General features: G+C 41.6%; 1 protein-coding gene across 1 annotated transcript; it reads right to left on the reverse strand.

Annotated features, from left to right (window-relative positions):
• Positions 1–97: 97 nt before the first annotated feature.
• On the reverse strand, positions 98–20339 carry lrpap1 (low density lipoprotein receptor-related protein associated protein 1). The gene is made up of 8 exons (XM_085410691.1): positions 20048–20339; positions 19429–19573; positions 5562–5692; positions 4561–4681; positions 2986–3141; positions 2095–2177; positions 1369–1545; positions 98–859 (listed from the first exon to the last, which is right to left on the reverse strand). Exons 1-8 carry the CDS (start codon positions 20207–20209, stop codon positions 791–793), a joined length of 1044 nt encoding a protein of 347 aa, XP_085266817.1. The 5' UTR covers positions 20210–20339; the 3' UTR covers positions 98–790.
• Positions 20340–21221: the final 882 nt, after the last annotated feature.

A 21221-nucleotide genomic window follows, 5' to 3' on the forward strand; every position in this document is an offset into this window, starting at 1 on the left:
TTGTAAAATAATGGATGCAAATTTATTTTTATAATTTTGGTTCCCCACTAGTGTCTCTGAGGAGAAAGAAACGGCATGAGGATGACTCACGAAAATGTAACGTTTTGCAAAAAATATCCTTTAATGTCACTACAGAGACCGCTTTTCTCTACAGTGTATTAAGTGCTTTTATTCATGCCAAAGCATACGAATGTTGTAAATCTGTATTTTTAAAATATTACTGTATGTCTGTTGTTGGCACCTGTATCTTACTGAATATTAAAGACTGCTATTTTATTTTCAGATCACTAGTTTTCAGTGCTTCTACTCTTGATCTTCATTTTATATTGATCAGACAGTTCGAGTAACACCAAAATATGTCAATAGGGAAACTATGAGGTCCTACAGTGGCAACAGCACATATGATGTAATGTGGACAAACAGACCAACTGCACCTGGTCTGGTCAAGACAGCCAATAATGCTGTCTATCCCTTATCTACCACCAACAATAAGACATTATTTCCACTTGTTATACAAATAACTGTTCTATGGAGTACCACACTGGTGCTCACACTTCTATATTTAATTTATCTGTACCTTGACTGACAGTCTAAGCTGCTTTATAATACATCATGCATATTACATACAAATAACCAGGAATTCACTCATTAAGCATTTCATTCTCTAGAAAAGTAGAAAAAGACTCACAGAAAACACTGATTAAGTTAAAAAGAAATGGTGGCATGGTTGATCAAGGTTGTGTGTGACTAAACAAAAACATTACAGTTCTTTCACTGGTGTGATGACCTCTCAGAGTTCGTTGTGTTGGAGTCCCTGGCGAGAAATCTTGTTGGACAAATCCTGCATATGTTTCTTCATCTGAAATCAAACACACACACGCCATTTAAATGCAAGACCACTATGCAGCTAAACAGGGGCTTGTCAACACAAATGATTATTAGTTTACTTCCTATGAAAACAATAGTTTGCTTGTTTTCATAGTAAATTGTAATTCTGTTCACATTTCAAGCTCAAGTTGCAGGGAGTGAAAACTGGAAAACCAGTTGTCTTGATTTTATTTATGCATTTATGTTACTGTATTGGCAATGTTTGTTATATGCATCTGGCCTTACAGCACACGTTAATACATACACTTCACTTAGATAAGTGTGGATGGCTTTGAGATGGTTATAAACTTTGAAGCGCAAACAAAAAGCTGTGAAAATAAAAAGCCACTTAACACTGGGATTACTGCAGTCCTCCAACAACCAGACCTTTCCAGCCTTACAAGCAATTACCAAATACTACATATAATTATTCATTTCTAATGCAGGTGAGAAGTCAAACAGCATATTAAATGCTAAGAGAACCTCTTTATTCTTACTTACCTTGTAGCCCATCTCCCTAGTCTTCTCAGCGAGTGTGTCATACTTTTCCTTGTTCCTCTTGATGTGCTCCTTGTCTCCTAGAGCCTCCACATGCTGCAACTTCTGATGGGACAACTCCAGCTGCTCCTTGTAATGACTGTGCTTCTCTACCTTAGTCTCAAAGTGACGTAGCTCCTCCTAAATGAATAAGAGCAGCCAACATAGAGGGGTGTAAGTTCAGTTAACCTTCAGTTACATGCACAGCTGAACAAGTAGCTTATATGTATCTCAAGAGGCAAATAGAAGTTAAGTGCCACAGAGGAAATTCAAGCTGAATGTTTCCTGTGATAGATTTGATCCTGAAACCTGATAGAAACCCCAAAACATTTAAATTGAGTTGTTCACTGCAATCTGCTGCCCAAGGGGACAAACGGTGAAAGGAGCACAACGAGATCCAGGAGAGTGGAATACTTGTGAATTTCAAAAGTGCAATACATAAAAATATGATCATAATAAGTTGCACTTTCCGTGGCTTACAGTACACAAGTAGTACTTAGCTACTAAGTAGTAGAAAATAATACAGTTAATGCTTCTGTGCCAGAAGAGCGCTCGATTAAAAAGTTTTGTGGAGTTGGAGTCAAAGTTAGATTGTAGCACCACATTAAAACAAAAAGTGTCATTTAGGAACAGACAGGGCAAGAGCGTGTCCAAAAACATAAAAACAGTCACAAGAGATGTAAGCACTACCTTGAGAGACTCTAGCTCATCGTTGCTGAGGTTGGTTCTCTTGGCAGCCTCCCACAGTTCAATCACACGCGGCTCCCGAAACTCTACAGACCAGGAAGGGAAAGGCAGATGAAAAGATAAACAATCCAAAGAGACATTTTGGAGCCACAAACACTCAAGAGAAAGGGAGCTCTGAGGAGGAGCAGTCGCAGCAGATATTTCATATCATGCAATCACAACAACCTATCACTTTATAGAAATACACACAAAATATGAAAGAGGCAAAATGCTCGCATTAAGAATTTAATCTTGAGGTGCTGTCACACACTCTCTCTTCGCTCCTGAAGTACTACAAAACTGCAACACTGCAAGTGTAAAAGAAAAAAAAGAAAAAAAAAAAAGAGGGAAGGGGATCAAAAACAGATTTCTGCAAGAGGAAGCAAAGACGTGAGGGGAACGAGTGGTTTAGTAAGAAACAACCTGGAGGTAAAGGCGCAGCAACAAAATCATTATGAATCAGCAGAAGGTACAATGCCTTCATCTAAACTTCTCAACAACCTCCCGCTGAAACCTGTACCTGCAAGTGAAGCCTAACACAAACTGCAGCACACTCAACTAACAGCAGCCTTACATATCTGAGGAGTGGAGATAAAATGCACTGGTGAGTGAAATGTTTCGTCTGTTAAACAGCACAAGGCCGAGCTGTTTGACGTCACTGGGCGAATGCAGCGTAGTGAGCTGCTTTCAATGAACGTCTTTAAAAATGCAAAACACTTTAAGCCATCAGCCGTGATACAGTAATGTGTTATTATGATTACAACTCCCAGTAATTAAGCTGATGAGATAAATGTAGCGTCTAATGGAGATGCAAAAAGAGACAAGCGGGGAGTGTGTGTGCTTTTCATGTCTCACCGCTATCTTCACTGAAGCCCTCGTGGCTGAGCTTACGGAGGCGCTCAAAGCCCTGGTTGAGGTCTCTCATTTTGTGCTTCAGCTCTGTGTGCTTCTGCTGCAGCACGTGCTCTTTGGTATCACCCTCCAGGGGAGAGATCACGTTCTTGTGTATTTCTGTTGAGAGGAACAGATGAAAGGAAATAAAGGGGAGAAGAGGGAGAGAGGGGGCAAATTAGAAGTGAAAAGCCCGCAGGGTAGTGTGGGTGGGTTAGATAGGAGTGAGGGCAGAGGAGATGGATGGAGAAAATGAGGGATGGATGACAGAAGGGAATAGGAAAGAGACAAAAAGTAAATTAAACTAATAAAAGACAAAAAGAAAGGCAGTTTTTATTAGCAGCTTTTTACATTATTACATTAAATAACCCGTTAAAGATTAAGGTAATTTTAGAAAACTGGCTTATTTGTCATTTATTTAGCAACTTTTTCAGGAGAACCTTGAACAGCCTGTGTGGTGCTAGAAAAAAGTAAAAGCCAAACAAAGCCTAAGTGTACAGCACCACACTGACTAAATGATAACGGTTGACATTTGGATGAGAAAAGGGGGAGAAAAAAAGAAGAGAAGCCAAACTGGATGAAAACTGAGGAACCTAGACAGGCAGTGGATGGAGGTGGAGGTACTGTGGAAGTTCACAGACAATCCCTCAAGGCAACATGTGATTGGCTTAATATTTAAAAGCATCAGACAAGCAGAAGAAATACCCCCGGCTTGTATGGCAAAAACGCAGCGCTGTGCAGCGCTATCGGGAAAGTTCTGGCACGTAACAGCTGCAAAGTGTCAAGTCACATCCGAAGACGTGCCTGTCCTCCCCGTGCCTACTTGAAACACAGTGGGGCCTGTCAGCTCCTCTTAAAACTCACAGCTTGATGTGATTTGACAAGCACTGATAGAGCACAAAGTAGTGGGTGGTAACATGTGCAGTCTGATACCTGCCACCTACGTATATGACCACAAGACTGAGCAGACAGACAGAGAGCACTCAGACTTCAACCCTATAAAACACGGGTGTGCAGAACAGCCATGGCATCTAGAAAATATTACTTCAAGTTCAAGTTCAACTTTATTGTCACTTCAACCATATACAGTTTAAAAATACACAGTGAGGCGAAACAACGTTCCTCCAGGAACCAAGGTGCTACAAGACAAGTTAGTGCAAAAAAAATAATAATATATAATATATCTAGTAATAATATATAATATACTTTATAACCTTGTAAGCCTTATTTCTTACATTTCTTACATTTACTCCGCTTTATGTTTTTTAAAATGATTCTGATATGATCACAAACACCAGCTAGGTCTGCAGAGAAAAAAAAATAGCAGTAAATGGCATAAAAGGGTCAATAAGAGCTGCTAAGATAGAAAGGGATATTCTGCAGGAGATCTCTTGAATAGACGAAGGATGAAGCAACAGAAAGGAGGACTGGGTTGAACTGCTTTTAAACCTGGCCTCAGAAAACACTAATAAAGCTAAACAGAAGTAGTGCGACACACGCGCCTGCAGCGGATCAAAGGGAGTGATTCACATGGCTCACCCTCAGTCCTGCTGACGGTGTCCATGAGGATGTTGTACTCGTGGATCTTGTCCTTGTGGTGCTGGAACTCCCTCTTCAAGTTCAGCAGCTCCTCATCAGAGAACTTCCCCGAGATCTTAGCCTGGTGGGGGAAGAGGCATTAGAGATATAGTTAGTTTCAAAGGCATCAGAAGAACGAGGATCTTTTGCATGGGAAAGAATTTACTATTACAAGTAGCAGTAAAAGAATCAACGCTTAGTACAGCAGGACTGTTTGGTAAGAGTCTGAGAAGGTTTAGGCTTATTAAGTGTAGTGATTTTAATGCTTACATTTATATGAATATTTTAAAGCCAATCAACTATATTGGACATATAAAAATAGTCAGAGATTGCTCATTTTCACACAAAGACTTTAGAAAATTGGGGAGTTGGGGTCTACGGTGTGAATGCTGGGGTGGAAGAGAAGCTGAAACAGTGATGCAAGGCAGCAATCAGCACTTGCATTAGTGTTGTCAGTGTGTGATGCAGCTCGAATTTCCTGCTTGAACTAGCTCACGCTGCTCCCTTTGTGACTGGTTGGCCATTAAACAAGTTTAGATCTTACAGATTTGATGTAATTTGATCAATGAGTCTTGAAGTTCTGATTAGACTGAATGTATTTGTTGACTGTGTATGGAAGAATGTGGCAAAAATGTATTTGTCACGCAGTAGTGGATTTGCTGTGTTCAGTGAAAATGATGAAATCAGAGACTCACTAAACATTTTACAAGCTTGTTACCTTGTAAAGTGTTTAGTTCTCTTGTTCTTTGTTTCTTGGAAGCCGAGTGGCACTAAGCTGATCTGAAGTTCATGTCCATAAGTTTTTATTTTTACTGGCTGTGATAAGGTTTTTAAAGAGGAACAGCAACAGGGTTGGCATTGAAGTCTTACAGTTACACTACAAACAATGCAAGCATTAAATCAAAGCACCTTACATAAAGCAATACTTCAGCATTTTCAGAATTATGCACACAAACACAAACCTTGTTCCAGAGTTTGTCCAGTCTGGGATCCTCAAATGCATCTTCCTCCTTGATGTCGTGATCTTTCAGTGAGTTGCTCTCCAGTGGCCGTGTGTCCCTTTTCCCATCCATCCCATACTTGGCGAGGATCACTGCATAACACAACCACAAGACTTTAAACAAACGCTGTGTTGAATTATCCTGACATGAGCCTCTAAGGAACAACAACAGAGGCTGTATCTTGGGAGGAAGCGGGAGATAGGCAAGAGAATCTAAAGTGACTAAGACATGCATATTAATCATTTAACAAGACTCTAAACCCCTTGACAGTAACTCATAAATTTCAAAGGAAACATCAAGGGGAGTAGGATCCCTAATGAAGGTAACGAAGAAGTAGAGCCAGACCAATATTTTAGTCAGTCGATGTCAGACTATAGATATATTTTTAGTGGTTATTTTATTTTCCTGGGGCCTTTCTGTGTGGAGTCCAGCTTCTTCCCAAAATCCAAAGACATGCAGTTAGTAAGGTTAAGTTAACTGGTAATTCTAAATTGTCCATAGGTTTGAATGTGAGTGTGAATGGTTGTCTCTCTCTGTGTTAGCCCTGTGACAAGACTGGCAACCTGTCCAGGTGTGTACCCTGCCTCTCGCCCTATGGTAGCAGCGATAGGCTCCAGCTCCCCCGTGACCCTGACAAGGATAAGTGGAAGAGAATGGAATATGCATTTGTTGTCTAATATAAGCATATACTCTTTTCTTCCCCTGAAGAAAAGCAAAAAAGATGCTTGGTGTAATTTAAAAACTTTGTAATCACATAGTTGCTGCTGACTTAATGCATCACTGCACGTAATTTTCTCCCAAATGCGAAATTAATCACTTTCCACCAGCTTCATCCAGTTATGAGTTTGTCATAGTTTCTATCATATATCAGCCAAATCTACATAAACTGTGACTTAGCAGCAAAACACAGTCAGATGTTACCCTGACTGACATATGATGACAGCCTTCTCTGCTTTCTTTATAGCAACTAAATACCAGCCAAACAATAACTTGGTCAACTCTACTGAGTCAAAGACCTCTGGGAAATCATTTTGGGCCAGTAAGAATAAGTCTGTGCCTAAGTTAATATGGAAAAAGTGAGCAGTAAGTTCTGATCTATTATAAAGCTATAGCTCTTTGGGGGCAGGGGTGGGACATGGTAAATGGACTGGTTCTTATATAGCACCTTTCTACTCTGAGCTCTCAAGGCTACTTGTCTCACTCACCCATTCACACAAGCACTTTCTTCTATGTAAGTGCTTTCTATCTAACATTCACACGCATTCATACTCGGATGGATGCACTGGAGAGCAACTTGGGGTTAGTATGTTGCCCAGTGATATTTGGCATGCAGACTGGAGCAGATGGTGATCAAACAAACTTCTGATTAGTAGGTAACCTGCTCTGAGTGAGCTACAGCCACCCTGGACAAAGGCCAACTTCATTGGATTTATAGGTTTCCTTTCAGGATTGTTTGAGTGCCCATGTCTGCTGTATTATATTATATTTCTGTCTATATAGCACATGATAAGTAGGGGTGCAACAATACACAAAATTCTCGGTTCGGTTCGATACTTTGGTGTCACGGTTCGATATTTTTTCGATAAAAAAAAATGTTCATGCCTTTTTAATTTGTCATTTATTAAGTTTTCACGGCACATTCCGCACCACATCTCTGTGCGTTCATCATTTGTTTGAAGCCAGCTCACCTCCTGCAACTACTTTTCCGAGAATACGTGCTTCTTTTGTGGTTCGGACTCCTGACATTTCTTTGGAGGTGGAGGAACATCACAGCAATTGCTTAAAGGAGCTTGCTTCTTCGACATCTTTAAGAGTTCTAAACAAATGTCTGTCCTCCTTCTGAAAATCTTATGTATGTAAACACGCGTTGCAACTTCTTATCTTGTGCCCGTTTTTTATTTTGACAGCGAATGCGCACCTGCGGACCACTTATGTGCAGCCCTGGTTATTTCGCTTGTCATATTGCAGCCACAGAAATTCTTTTGTCCGTGAAACCATAAAGCTGCACTTTCTTTTTGCCTTATAGTCTGATTTGTCATAACTTTTCCGTTTTGTGGTAAGCTTTTCTTTGGCTGTCACTTCTTCACCCTGACCTGTCTTATTTGGCTCAGCAGAACTAAAATATTGTGGCGAGCTCAGACAAGGAGGAGACGGAGGTATCGTTTGGTCTTGCTTCCCGTGAGCTAGCCAGGGAGCACAGCCGTTTATTGACATCTGCAGAAGAACACTGCCGCTAGCTAACTGCTCAGCGCGGCAACCGCACAGCAACAACAACAACGCCACACAGGGCGCTCTCTGACCCCGGAAGGACACACCGTCGCAGTGAGAGGGCGTCACCCGTCACTATGGCAACATAAACAAAACATAACTGTACAAACAGAACCCCGAACAGCCCTGACCCGCTACATAGCCCCCACCTAAGGGGTCAGTTGTCCCCGACGACCCCATTACCCCACACAAAGTCCTGCAAATGTCCAGGTGCCTTCTTTTGGCGCACCGGCCGGTCACGACCGGCGGAGGAAAAGTCACTCGGGTCAGAACATGGGGTGCCACCATCATCCCACTTCTGACACCAATGTGGCGAGCTCAGACAACGAGGAGACGGAGGTGTCGTTTGGTCTTGCTTCCCGTGAGCTAGCCAGGGAGCACAGCCGTTTATTGACATCTGCAGAAGAACACTGCCGCTAGCTAACTGCTCAGCGCCGCAACAGCAGAGCAACAACAACAACAACAACACCACACAGGGCGCCCTCTGACCCCGGAAGGACACACCGTCGCAGCGAGAGGGCGTCACCCGTCACTATGGCAATAAAAACAAAACATAACTGTACAAACAGAACCCCGAACAGCCCTGACCCGCTACAATATATATCCTGCTGCTTTTACACACGCACTCACATAACGCTCAGCGATTCTCTGCGCGATCAACCTCTCACATGTTTAAGCTTGCTGCAGGAGATTTCACTTGTCATGTTTGCATAGTAAGCTAACGATTGATAAGACGATGTCAGAGGAATTGGTGCGCAAATTATCATCACTCACCAATCAGTGCTGTCGCTCTCTATACACAGTGCGCAATTGCAAAGTGAAAGCAAAAAACAAGCGCAAATTCAAACGCGATTTCAATATGTCACATATTGACAGTGGCTCACCGATGCCAATGACATAATTACCCAGCTACATTTCCGAAAGAATGCAAAAGCATTGACATATATTTTTCCTTCCTACGATAGGCCAACGGGCAGGGCAGAGATAAATTTTGGTAGCCCGAAAAATCGCTAGCCCAGGGACGTTGGGCAGGCGATTTTGCGAGCCCTGTATCTGATTGAGGAATCACTCATCTTTGGAAAAGAGAGTTTATTACAGAGAAATGGCTCTTTCCAAAATAAAAGCGGTACTATACGCTTCTTCTGGGCTATATTCTCAGCAGCATATTAAACATATCAGGTCCCCATAAGGAGAATCATGTGCTAACGGCTGTCTAAATGACTCGGGTAAAGTTTGTAGCATGCTGCTTGTTGTTTTCTGCTTCCACTTGTCTTTGCACTAGGATGATGTCGGTGTAAATGTGCAGTCATATTCGTTGTGTTCCCACTGGTGCTGTCAGCGTAAATCTCATTGAAATGACCTTAACGCCACAACGGCAAATCTCCGTTGTGGACGGCCAACACGTTAACGAGCTAACTGCGCTAACACACTAGCTCCCACCCATGTAATTGAGCATTGCGTGGCACATCCAACATACTGTTTTACTTTAGTCCATGACACGCTTACCTTCAGGGTCATACGTCACATGAAAACCAAAATAGTTCCAAACGCCAGATCTGAATGAGGGTGGGAGAGGTTCAATTTGCCATGTTGCAAGGAGAGCGTAACTTCTGTCTCGCTAGCTTGCCCTGCCCTCAGTGAATCTGCGTTCGACTACTCCGCCTAGGCTGCACTGTCGAGCGCAGATCCACTGAGCGCTCAACACAGACAGCATCGTCAGAAGGAAAGTTGATAAAATAAATTAAAAATTTATTTTGTATTCGATACATATGCGTACCGAACCGAAAGCACTGTATCGAACAGTTCAATATCGATACGAGTATCGTTGCACCCCTAATGATAAGGCTGCCAATGGCTTTTAAAAACAACCTAGAATGAATATTTTTTCAAGACATTAAGTAGTATTTGTCAATTAATTAATTTAGTAGCAGTGGCATCGTGAACAACCCCACAATTTTGCAGAATGTCTACATCATAAAGTGAATAAGACAAGAGATAATAATAATAATAATAATAATAATAATAATAATAATAATGATGATAATGATAATAAGCACATTCAAAAACCTTCAGGAAAGATAACTATTATTATTGGCAAATAAAAAGGTAAATATTTGTCAGTGACTGTTAACCGGTCCAGGGTGTACCAGCCACGCTCCAGTTATTCTGTGACCCTGAACTGAATAAGTGGTCAAAAAAAAATTTTGATGAATTTGGCAAATTGAAAAACAAAGCATATAAAGATGGACTTGGGACTGAGAAATCTCTGCCCTCATTATTCTCCAGTAAACGTTTATTGTAGGTGCTGATTCAGCACCATCACAGCATTTTTGCAAATCACCAGTGTCATTTATTAACTTCAATAAGTGTGTTTACATATACAGCATGCTAGTTTAAAATCTTTATTAAGACCGTAGAAAATCTCTGTGGTGCTGGAGGAGTTAAACAGTTTACATTGCACACTTTCATCGTTGTGTGTTTACGTTCTCCGACTGACCGGTGTGAGGAGTGTCTTTTGACATATAAAATACATCAAGAACAAGCGCAGAGGAAATGAAGGTAATGAGGGAGACAAAATGACTGTGAAGCTCAATTAGAATGAGTTAAGGAGAAGGACAGGATTCAGCATGGAAAAGATGACTCGACGTGCTCCTTAAAAAATTATATTTAGCCAGCTAAAGGAGGGACTGTGTTGCTCTGCCTGTAGCAGGAAGGTCACTGCACCACAGGGGAGCGAGGAAGGAGAGGAACCAGAGCAGGTGGACTGCTGGCCGAGCTCTCACAAGGAATAAAGGGAGATACAGTATGCCTATCCTTTAAAATCATACAATAGGACCTCAGTCTAAACACTGCTAAATACTACATAAAGAATATCTAAAGTGTAATTCAAAATACAGAAATATCTTTTTACCCACAGCCTGAATAGCACATAAAATAAAATTGGTATGCTTTTAGTAACTCATCTGCCAGGTGACAAGTGAACAGATTAAGTGAGATATGAAGAGTGCTACTGATAACAGCAGGAAGGAGCAGTGGGGGAATCACTACCACAGCTTAGAAGTATGACCTTCAGAGTTTATTTTAAATGACAAACCAGTACATCAGAATGTTTACTCCGGTTAAACTTTTACTTTTATGGTCAAGTATGTGATCCTTAAACTTTGCCATGTTTAGCACATATACTATAAAAAGTACATGTACTTAATCTATCATTAAACATTTTCTTTGTCTTTGTTCGATTGACATCTACAGTATATGCCTTGACTAAATTAGACCTACCTAAACAATCTGTCTTAACATGTCTCTTTTTAGCACTGGGTTTAAATGACATTGAAATTCAGAAAGTTTGTAAAAGTTAGATTCAAGATTATTATTATTTTCTTACACCACTAGCAAAGCAATTTAGGACCCGTTTCATGTCTACAGTGGCAAGAAAAATGGAGGATCTCAGACAGTTTTACAAGATAAAACTTCTGTAAAGTCTTTTGTTTGTGTTTTTGCATGAGAGGATTTCGTTTTATTATTTTCCAAGGTTTAAAACAAAAACTAAAGATGCTGTTCTCAAGCCAGGTGTCATTAACCTTCTGCTTTCCCATATTAGACAAAAAGAAAATTAAAAGGAATAACTTTAAATTCATTAACTCTAAAAATATCTGTCTTTTTGATGAGAGAAGATGGCTCTTACCAACGCATCGTGACCCACTGAATAGAGAGGCAAGATAAGATGCTGAAGATGGAACTACTATGCAGGAGAGAAGGAGGCAGATCACAGAGGGGGTTCATAAATGTAATTGAAGAGGACATACAGAGGGTTGCAGTGGCAGAGAGGATGGAAGATGATGCTAGGGATAGGCTAGATGATCTGCTGTGGTGGCCCCTAAAGGAAGCAGTGAAAGGAGAGGAAGAAGAAGAAATCCTGTGATACTCTCTGTTCCTGTTTTTTTGTTGGCTTTAGTGACTACCAGTGTGTTAGGATACGTTGCAGTCATTATTACTAATCAAACCCATAAAAAATGTCAGTACAGGGATTGTTAAAGATGGTGATTAAGGATCTAGAGGAAACTGACTCAGGATGTAAGCGCCAGACGTCTGCTTTATATTTTTATTTACGATTGAGTTCATGTTTGTTTATAATTCATAGATTCATTACATAAGTCATCTTTTCAGGATTAATAAATGTGAAAATATATGTGTTTACATAAAGTAATTTTAAGTCACTGTTTTGGGATTGGAACCTAAAAGGGGGTACCTCTCACTTTAATTATGTAAGTGCAATAGTAGCATGAAACCCTGTGTGAGAGGGAAGGGGAGGAGCATGGACAGAGAGGTTAGGAGTCTCACAGTTTTCTGACCGTGTGCACAGCTAGTTCTGGATAACTGCTATTTTTTGGAACTTTCATGCTTTTTAGGAAGGAGTTCATTGTTACATCTTCCGTTTGTAATAAATAAACAGTCTTCAAATCATAATGCAACTGGAAGCATTTCTTTTGGAAACCAGGAACACGCGTCAGCCATAGACTCTTCTTTTTTGAACTTGGTTTATTGGAAATTACCCTACATTTAGTCAGAAAACCTTCTTGCTCCTTTTTTGGGAAAAGGAATACTGAAAAGGATCATGTTTAGCAACGCCGTGCACTGTGGATTGAAGGCAATAGCCTACTTGGAGGAAGAATCACGGTAAGCAATGAAAACAAGCTTTGCTACTGTGGAAATTTGTCATAATGCATGAGAGTGATGAAGAACCAGTGTGTGGAAAAAGAGAATCAAAAATGACAGAAAAGGCTGTCGAGGAAAAGCTGCACAGGTTGACCCAGTCTAGAAAGGCTAAGCTAGGCCACCTAAGTAGCCAAGCTAATCAGCTCGAACGGCTAATGGAAGATGATGCTAACGTGAATGCTGTTAAGCAGAAATTGCGTTTAGACTACCAAGATTCATTTGGAGAACTGCGTAAGATAAATGATAGTTTGAGAGTATTAATGCATGAGGAAGAATTTGAAAAGGACCAAAGTTCTTGGTATGAACCTAATGCTAGTCGTATTCGTGGATTTATGCAACATGTGGAAACGTGGGTTAAAGCAGCTGAGGAGCGCACAGAACAAGCTAGACAGTGTGATGCAGACATCCAGCCTTCCGACAGTGTTTCTGTGATGTCCGCTGCATTAAGCAGTAAAAGCAGGAGGCGCAGGTCAGCCGTTGGGAGCCAAGTGTCCACTGCTTCCTCAGTACGCCTCAAAGCTGAAATGGAGAGAGCCACATTGCTTGCACAAGCAACTGCTCTCAAACAAAAACAAGAGCTTGAACGACAGGAAACTGAGTTGAAAGCAAAAAGAGAGCAGCTAGATCTGCAAACTGCTATTGCTGCCTCTGATGCTAAATTAAAGGTATTAGAGAATTTTGAAAATGAGCGCTCGTCACATGTGAGTCCTGCATACCCAACGACTATTGATTCTGGATTCATGCCATTACCTGTAAGTCAAACTCCAGTCACCAACACAGAAAATGGATATGGGGAATTCATGCCTTTACAAAATCACCCTATTGGTACGCAGCAGTCTAGAGTGGATTTTGTAGCAGATGAGCAAGCAGTTGAAACACTCTGTACTGTTATGACACGTCAGAATAATATAACGGAGCTGATGGTGAAACAACAAAAAATGATGACATTGCCACCTTTAGACATCCCTACCTTCAGTGGTGATCCTCTAGATTACAATACATTTGTAAGCGCCTTTGAGCACGGAGTAGAGTCTCGCACTGAAAGTCCTAAGGATCGCCTCTACTTCTTAGAGCAGTTCACTAATGGACAGCCGAAAGAGCTAATAAAGAGCTGCCTTCATATGAAGCCAGATGTAGGCTATCACAAGGCTAAACAGCTCCTTAAAGAGCATTTTGGAAATGACTACAAAGTTGCTGTAGCCTACATGAACAAGGTCTCAAACTGGGCACCTATCAAGCCAGAAGATGCAGAAGCTTTAAATGCGTTTTCACTCTTTCTGACAGCTTGCTGTAACACCATGGCTGAAGTGAGTTACATGGAGGAACTTGATAACGTCGCAAGCTTGAAAGCCATTGTAGCAAAACTTCCATACAAGTTACGTGAAAGGTGGAGATCTGTTGTGTGTGGTATGCAAGAGCGAGGCGACAGAAGAGTCAAGTTCAAGGATTTGGTGGAGTTTATTAATAAACAAGCCAAAATTGCACTTCACCCTGTTTTTGGTGACATAAAGGATAGCACCACTGCTAAACCATTCACCATTAAACAAAACAGTAACAAGGATCAGAAAAGGGTTGTAATGAAGAAGTCATTCACCACCAGTGCCATACCATTGGACATTCAGGAGAAAGACACAAAGCCAATGGAAAACACAAATTATGTGAAACCCACTCCACAGGCATGTCTGTTCTGTAACGGTGGGCACATCATAGACCTGTGTGGTAAGTTTAAGGGCAAGCCACACAACGAAAAGTTGGAATTTTTGAAAGGCAAAGGACTGTGTTTTAGCTGTTTGAAGCAAGGTCACATGAGCAAACTTTGTAAGAGAAAGGTGAGCTGTGAGGTATGTTCTCTTGCTCATCATACATTGTTGCATATCAAGAAAAGGGACACAGACGCTGACACAGAGAAGAAAACTAAGAACAGTGAAAGTCAAACAATCTTAAGTGCCTTTGTCTGTGCAGAGTCTGAGGATTGTGGGCCAACTGGGGCCGGGGAAGATGACTGCACACTTGCAATAGTTCCTGTACAGGTCAAGGCCAAAAAGGGAAGTGTAGTAGTGCAGACTTACGCCTTCTTGGACCCAGGAAGCTCTGCCACATTCTGTACAGAGACATTAATGGACAAATTGAAGATCACTGGAAGGAAAACTGACATACTACTGAAAACTATGAATGAAGAGAAACCTGTCTGTACTCATGTAGTGTCAGGCTTGGAGGTCAGTAGTTTATCTGGTGACGACTTTATTGATCTGCCAGATGTCTTCACACAAAGGACAATACCTGTAGGAAAGGAAAACATACCCCTACAGAAAGATCTCGAAAAGTGGCCTTACCTTAAAGAAGTAAAACTGCCTCGAATTGAGACTGACATTGGATTGCTTATAGGAGCAAATGTACCTAAAGCAATGGAGCCATGGGAGGTTGTAAGCAGTGTAGGTAATGGACCGTATGCTGTAAGAACCAAGCTAGGTTGGACTGTGAATGGACCTTTGAGAGAAACTGGCTGTCATGCAGACAAGAGAAACCCAGCCAAGGCTAATGCAAACCGCATAGCAGTGAGCCGTTTAGAGAACCTGTGGCTTCAACAGTTCATGGTGGATTTTCCAGAGGGAAGAAAACATAATGAAGTGGAAATGTCAAGAGAGGACCATCAGTTTATGGACATGGCCATGGAATCTGCAAAACTGATGGATGGCCACTATACAATATGTCTACCTCTGAAGAACAGATTGGTCAACATGCCAAATAATCGCTCAGTCGCTGAACAACGAGCACGTAACTTGAGGCTTAAATTTCTCAGGAATGACTGCTTCCGACAAGAGTACACAGACTTCATGGAAGACCTTCTTAAAAAGGGCTATGCAGTACAACTGTCAAATGATGAACTGGCGCACAAAGAAGGAAAAGTGTGGTATATACCCCATCACGCCGTGTACCACCCTGTGAAGCAGAAATTAAGAGTTGTGTTCGACTGTGCAGCATCCTATCAGGGCACATCCCTGAATGATCAACTTCTTCAGGGTCCAGATTTGACCAGCAGTCTCATTGGTGTTGTCATACGATTTAGACAGGAACCTGTTGCAATTATGGCAGACGTTGAAGCAATGTTTCACCAGGTGAAGGTGCCTGACGGTGACTCTGACTTACTTAGGTTCCTCTGGTGGACAGGTGGCGACTGCAATCAAGCTTTGACTGAGCACAAGATGACTGTGCATTTGTTTGGGGCCACATCCTCACCCAGTTGTGCCAATTTCGCTTTGAGGAAGTGTGCTGAAGACCAGAGTAGGCAGTTCAGAGCTGAAGTTGTTCAAACAGTATTGCAGAACTTTTACGTTGATGACTGTCTCAAGTCTGTCGCTACGGAGGAGGCAGCTATATCAATGTGTCAAGATCTAATGAAAATCTGTGCCAACGGAGGCTTCCGTCTCAACAAATGGGTGAGCAACCGAAGGAAGGTGCTTGACTCCATCCCAAAGTGTGAACTGGCAGCAGAAATGAAAAGCCTGGACCTGGATCATGGCAAACTTCCACTTGAGAGGGCCCTTGGTCTCAATTGGTGTGTTGAGTCAGACACATTCAGCTTTAAGATCAACTTCAAAGATCGCCCATTCACAAGAAGAGGACTTCTTTCTGTCATTGGATCAGTGTATGACCCATTAGGCATTTTGGCGCCAGCAGTCTTGCCAGCAAAGATTATCCTGCAGGAATTGTGCAGATTGAAGATCGGGTGGGATGACGACTTACCTGAGCACATAAAGAGGCGGTGGACTGACTGGTTAACCAGCCTTCCTGCTTTGGAACACTTCTCAGTTGCAAGATGTTTCAAGCCCAAAGATTTTGGAAATGATGTATTTGCACAACTACATCACTTTGCAGATGCAAGTGAGGATGCATATGGCTCAGTCAGCTACCTACTCATGCGTAACACGAGCAATGAGACACAATGTGCATTTATGATGGGCAAGTCCAGAGTGGCGCCTCTCAGGCCTCCTACCATACCCCGTCTGGAATTGACTGCTGCTACAGTAGCCATTAGGATGGATAGTGTCCTGAGAAGAGAGCTACAACTGAACCTTGCAGAATCAGTTTTTTGGACAGACAGTACGGTGGTGCTCCAGTATCTCCGGAATGAGACCACGCGTTTTCGTACGTTTGTGGCAAACAGAGTTGCAGCTATTCTGAAAGGCTCTGATGTGGAACAGTGGAAACACATCAGCACAGACAAGAATCCTGCTGACTGCGCCTCAAGAGGGCAAAGAGTAGATGAATTTATGAAGAACAGAACGTGGGTGTCTGGGCCAGATTTTCTTCGCAGTCCAGTAGAGTTTTGGCCTAACACTCCATTGAATTGTCCGGAAATCACTTCTGGTGATCCTGAGATCAAGAAGGCCACAGTAAACAAAATAGAGGTGGAAGAAAATGTTGCTCCATTCAAGAGACTGATAAATTACTTCTCATCATGGACAAAGTTGAAAAGAGCGGTGGCGTGGTTCCTGAAACTTAAAGCCTTACTTTGGAGTCTCTGTCAAAAACGTAAAGAGCTATGCGTAACCAGTGTGGAGAATAGCTTTGACAATGATCGACAGCTGAGGCAAAGTCAGATTGACAGTTTCAGGACAAGCTTTAAGCCTACACAAATTTCAGTGGAAGACCTGAATCAAGCAGAGCTCGATATAATCAGATTTTGCCAAAAGGAGAAATTCTCGGAAGAGGTTTCAGCTCTTCACAAGGGACAAAGTGTGAAGCGCAACAGCCATTTATACAAACTGAACCCTGTACTACAGGAAGATCTGTTGAGAGTTGGTGGAAGATTGAGCTGGGCAGCTATGCCGGAAATCGCTAAGCAGCCTATTATCCTGTCTAGAGACTTTCACATTTCTGACTTAGTCCTCCAACAGATACATGAAGAAACTGGGCATGGAGGACGCAATCACATGCTCTCTGAATTGCGACAGAAGTTTTGGATCCCAAGTGCCAACACAGCCATTAGAAAGATCATCGCAAAGTGTGTGACATGTCGTCGCCTGCATGGGAGAGTTGGGAAACAACTGATGGCTGATCTTCCACAAGAGCGAGTGTTGCCAGATGATCCACCCTTCACCCGGGTTGGTGTAGACTACTTTGGCCCATTCGAAGTAAGACGTGGAAGAACCATCTTAAAAAGATACGGTGTTATATTCACTTGTTTAGCGGTTCGTGCAGTACACATAGAGCTGGCCTCATCATTAGACACAGATTCATGCATAAATGCAATCCGGCGCTTCATAGCACGGAGAGGACAAGTGAGGGCGATTCGCTCAGATAATGGGACAAATTTTGTTGCTGCCAATCGTGAGCTGAAGGAAGCAATCGCTGACTGGAACACTTCACCGTTTCAGCATCTATTTCAACAGCATGGAATTAAGTGGACATTTAACCCTCCCACTGCTTCACATCATGGCGGAGCATGGGAGAGGTTGATAAGATCAATACGAAAAGTGCTGAATTCTACTGTGAGAGAACAAGTTCTGGAAGAAGAATGCCTTCATACAGTCTTATGCGAGGCAGAGTCGATCATCAACAGCCGACCAATCACCAGGGCATCAAGCGACCCAAATGATTTGGAGGCTCTGACACCTAATCATCTTTTGTTGTTGAAAACAAAACCTTCATTGCCTCCAGGATTGTTTGACCCGAATGACCTCTACTCACGACGTAGATGGAAACAGGTGCAATATATGTCCAATCTATTTTGGAAGAGATGGACTAAAGAATACCTACCTCAACTTCAGGAACGTCAGCGGTGGGCCACAGCATCAAGAAACTTTGCAGAAGGAGATGTCGTTCTTCTTGTGGACGACTGTGCACCACGAAACTCATGGATTATGGGAAAGATCATCAAAACTGTTCCAGACAAGAAGGGTCTCGTTCGCCGAGTACGGATAAAGACAAAGACTAATGTTTTGGACAGACCCATCACCAAGATTTGTCTGCTTGTGGAATCTGAATGGGCTAGTGGTAAAGACTAAGCCCCTACGATGAGCCATGTGCTAGCAACCTCTGGCTCTTTCCTTCTTTCTCTCTTTCCTTCTTTTCTTTCTTATTCTTTTTCATCTGTTCTTTTGGAAATGGACAGAAACCAGCCTTAATATACTTTGCAAAGCTGATTGGCAAAGTATTGGACAATTCATTTGTCTATAAATAATATTTTGTCATGTGTTTAAACATTGGATATGTCTAAACGTGGTTCATATTAAGTTTGTAAAGTTAAAAAATGTGGTAATTGTTCTAAGGCAATACATTATTAGAACAATTAGGGGCCGGTAATGTAAGCGCCAGACGTCTGCTTTATATTTTTATTTACGATTGAGTTCATGTTTGTTTATAATTCATAGATTCATTACATAAGTCATCTTTTCAGGATTAATAAATGTGAAAATATATGTGTTTACATAAAGTAATTTTAAGTCACTGTTTTGGGATTGGAACCTAAAAGGGGGTACCTCTCACTTTAATTATGTAAGTGCAATAGTAGCATGAAACCCTGTGTGAGAGGGAAGGGGAGGAGCATGGACAGAGAGGTTAGGAGTCTCACAGTTTTCTGACCGTGTGCACAGCTAGTTCTGGATAACTGCTATTTTTTGGAACTTTCATGCTTTTTAGGAAGGAGTTCATTGTTACATCTTCCGTTTGTAATAAATAAACAGTCTTCAAATCATAATGCAACTGGAAGCATTTCTTTTGGAAACCAGGAACACGCGTCAGCCATAGACTCTTCTTTTTTGAACTTGGTTTATTGGAAATTACCCTACACAGGACAAAGCTCTAACTACTGCTGATTGAAGCAGTCTGCAGTTTGTCTTACCATGGAAGTTGCGCCTGAGCTGGGCCTCCTTCTCCCCATTTTCATCGAATCCCTCCACCTTCATTTTTTTCCACTGCAGCTCATCTTTCTCCTGGATCTTCAGGTCACTGTGCAGCTCAGCCTGTCGGACTGGAGACAACTGCATCTGTTAAATCCAAAAGAGTAGAAAATGTTGGCTTTGTTAGACAGGCAGAGGGAGAAAGTTTGCAGAAACAGAAAAGTACACAGAGAGATATTTTTTTTCCATAATCCTACTGGAGAATTTTGCTCACAATAACAGTCTATTAAATATTGACCAAAGGTCTGATGAGGCAGCTGAAGAGGCAGTTAAATGCTAAATGATGCTCACTGGGATTAGCCGCAGTAAAACGCATTTTTCAACAATTTTCCAATACCAAGCTTGGCCCACCGTCTTAGCTGTAAGTACCAACTTCACAATGAACAAAAGACGCCTGATTTTTTTTTCCAACTAAGGAAACGTCCACCTGATCCCCTGGGTCTGTGCATAGCTCAGTACGTCGATCATGTATCTCTTATTGCCCTGTCTTCATTGTTTCAGCATTTTCCTCAAATTATTTGTGCTACATGAATCGTGCTGTTGATCGTCTTAAATACATACCCTTTGAGCTTTCTCCCAGACCTGGTTTAGCTTAGCTATCCTGAACTCCACTGCCTGCCCATCTCTGTCGTTCGGTTTGGGCTCATTCAGCTCCCGGGAGTATTTCCCGGCCATTACACCAACGCCGAGACACAAAGCTGCGAACAAACACTGCAGCCTCATTTTCAAAACAACTCTGCGCAACTAACGACAGAAAAACACCACCAAAATACTTAAATGAACCACACAGCACCACAAACGGGGTATTGTTGTGATTCACTGGAGTACCGAAAGTCATATGCTCAAAAGAGGCGGGCATTTCCGCGAGAAGTGCACTGTGGGATATGTATTTTCTTGGCGCAGCCTTTCTGTAGCTACTAAAGCGGAAAGAGCGTTCCTTGAACTACACTGGAAATGCCGCTCTGCGCTGTTACCTAGCAACAAGGCTGCAGACTCCGACAGCAAATAGAAAGCCTCCACGCGTTTACTGTACTAGTATGGATGCTGTCTCTATTTTCAAGTACCCGTTGAAAAGACCAAGTAACTTTAAAACACTGGGATGACGGAAACACCGCTTTCTTAAAGGAGATACCAAAGAAGATACCTGTTAACTGGATGCGAAGTTTTTCTAAAAGAAAACGAAAAGAATTTGATATCCATTATTATTATTATTATTATTATTATTATTGGATACTGTGTAAAATATAAGTAAAAACAAAAAGCAATGATTTGCAAATCTCATAAGCCCATATGTTATTCACAAAACTACACAGAAAACATATAAAATGCATAAGCTGAAAAATGTTTTTCAGCTTATGCATTTTAAGCTGAAAAACATTTTTTCAGCTTAAAATGAAAAATGTTCTCATTTGTTGTTGGTACCTACAGCTAAGAAGGTGGGCCATTAGTTAACACTTCAATAAAAATGTTAACTAATGTTAAACTTGATGGCAGCAACCTGTTTTACTACTTGTGTAGCATCGCCTCTTCTTTTAACTACAGTCTCTAAGCATCAGTCCTGGGTACTTTTTGTGTTTAATGATACAGCAAATGTTTTCAGTTGGTGAAAGAACTGAACTGCACACAGGCCAGTTTAGCATTGAAAGGCTACCTAAAGATTTGACTTTTTGTTTTATTACAATAAAAGGTAAAACATTTACAAAAATCAAGCCTGTACATGAGTGACACCACCTAT

Source organism: Rhamphochromis longiceps, linkage group LG6 (genome assembly GCF_057381845.1).
Source record: "Rhamphochromis longiceps isolate RC_006_pf linkage group LG6, R_longiceps_female_GT1.1, whole genome shotgun sequence".
Classification (NCBI taxonomy): Eukaryota; Metazoa; Chordata; class Actinopteri; order Cichliformes; family Cichlidae; genus Rhamphochromis; species Rhamphochromis longiceps.

Bases quoted from the DNA above. Each gene is read 5' to 3' on its own strand.
- lrpap1 (XM_085410691.1), bottom strand. From the start codon at position 20,209: ATGAGGCTGCAGTGTTTGTTCGCAGCTTTGTGTCTCGGCGTTGGTGTA. The intron at 19,574-20,047 runs GTATGTATTTAA...TGGATTTAACAG, and splicing joins TCTGGGAGAAAGCTCAAAGG to ATGCAGTTGTCTCCAGTCCG. The intron at 2,178-2,985 runs GTGAGACATGAA...CCTGGTCTGTAG, and splicing joins GGGCTTCAGTGAAGATAGCG to AGTTTCGGGAGCCGCGTGTG.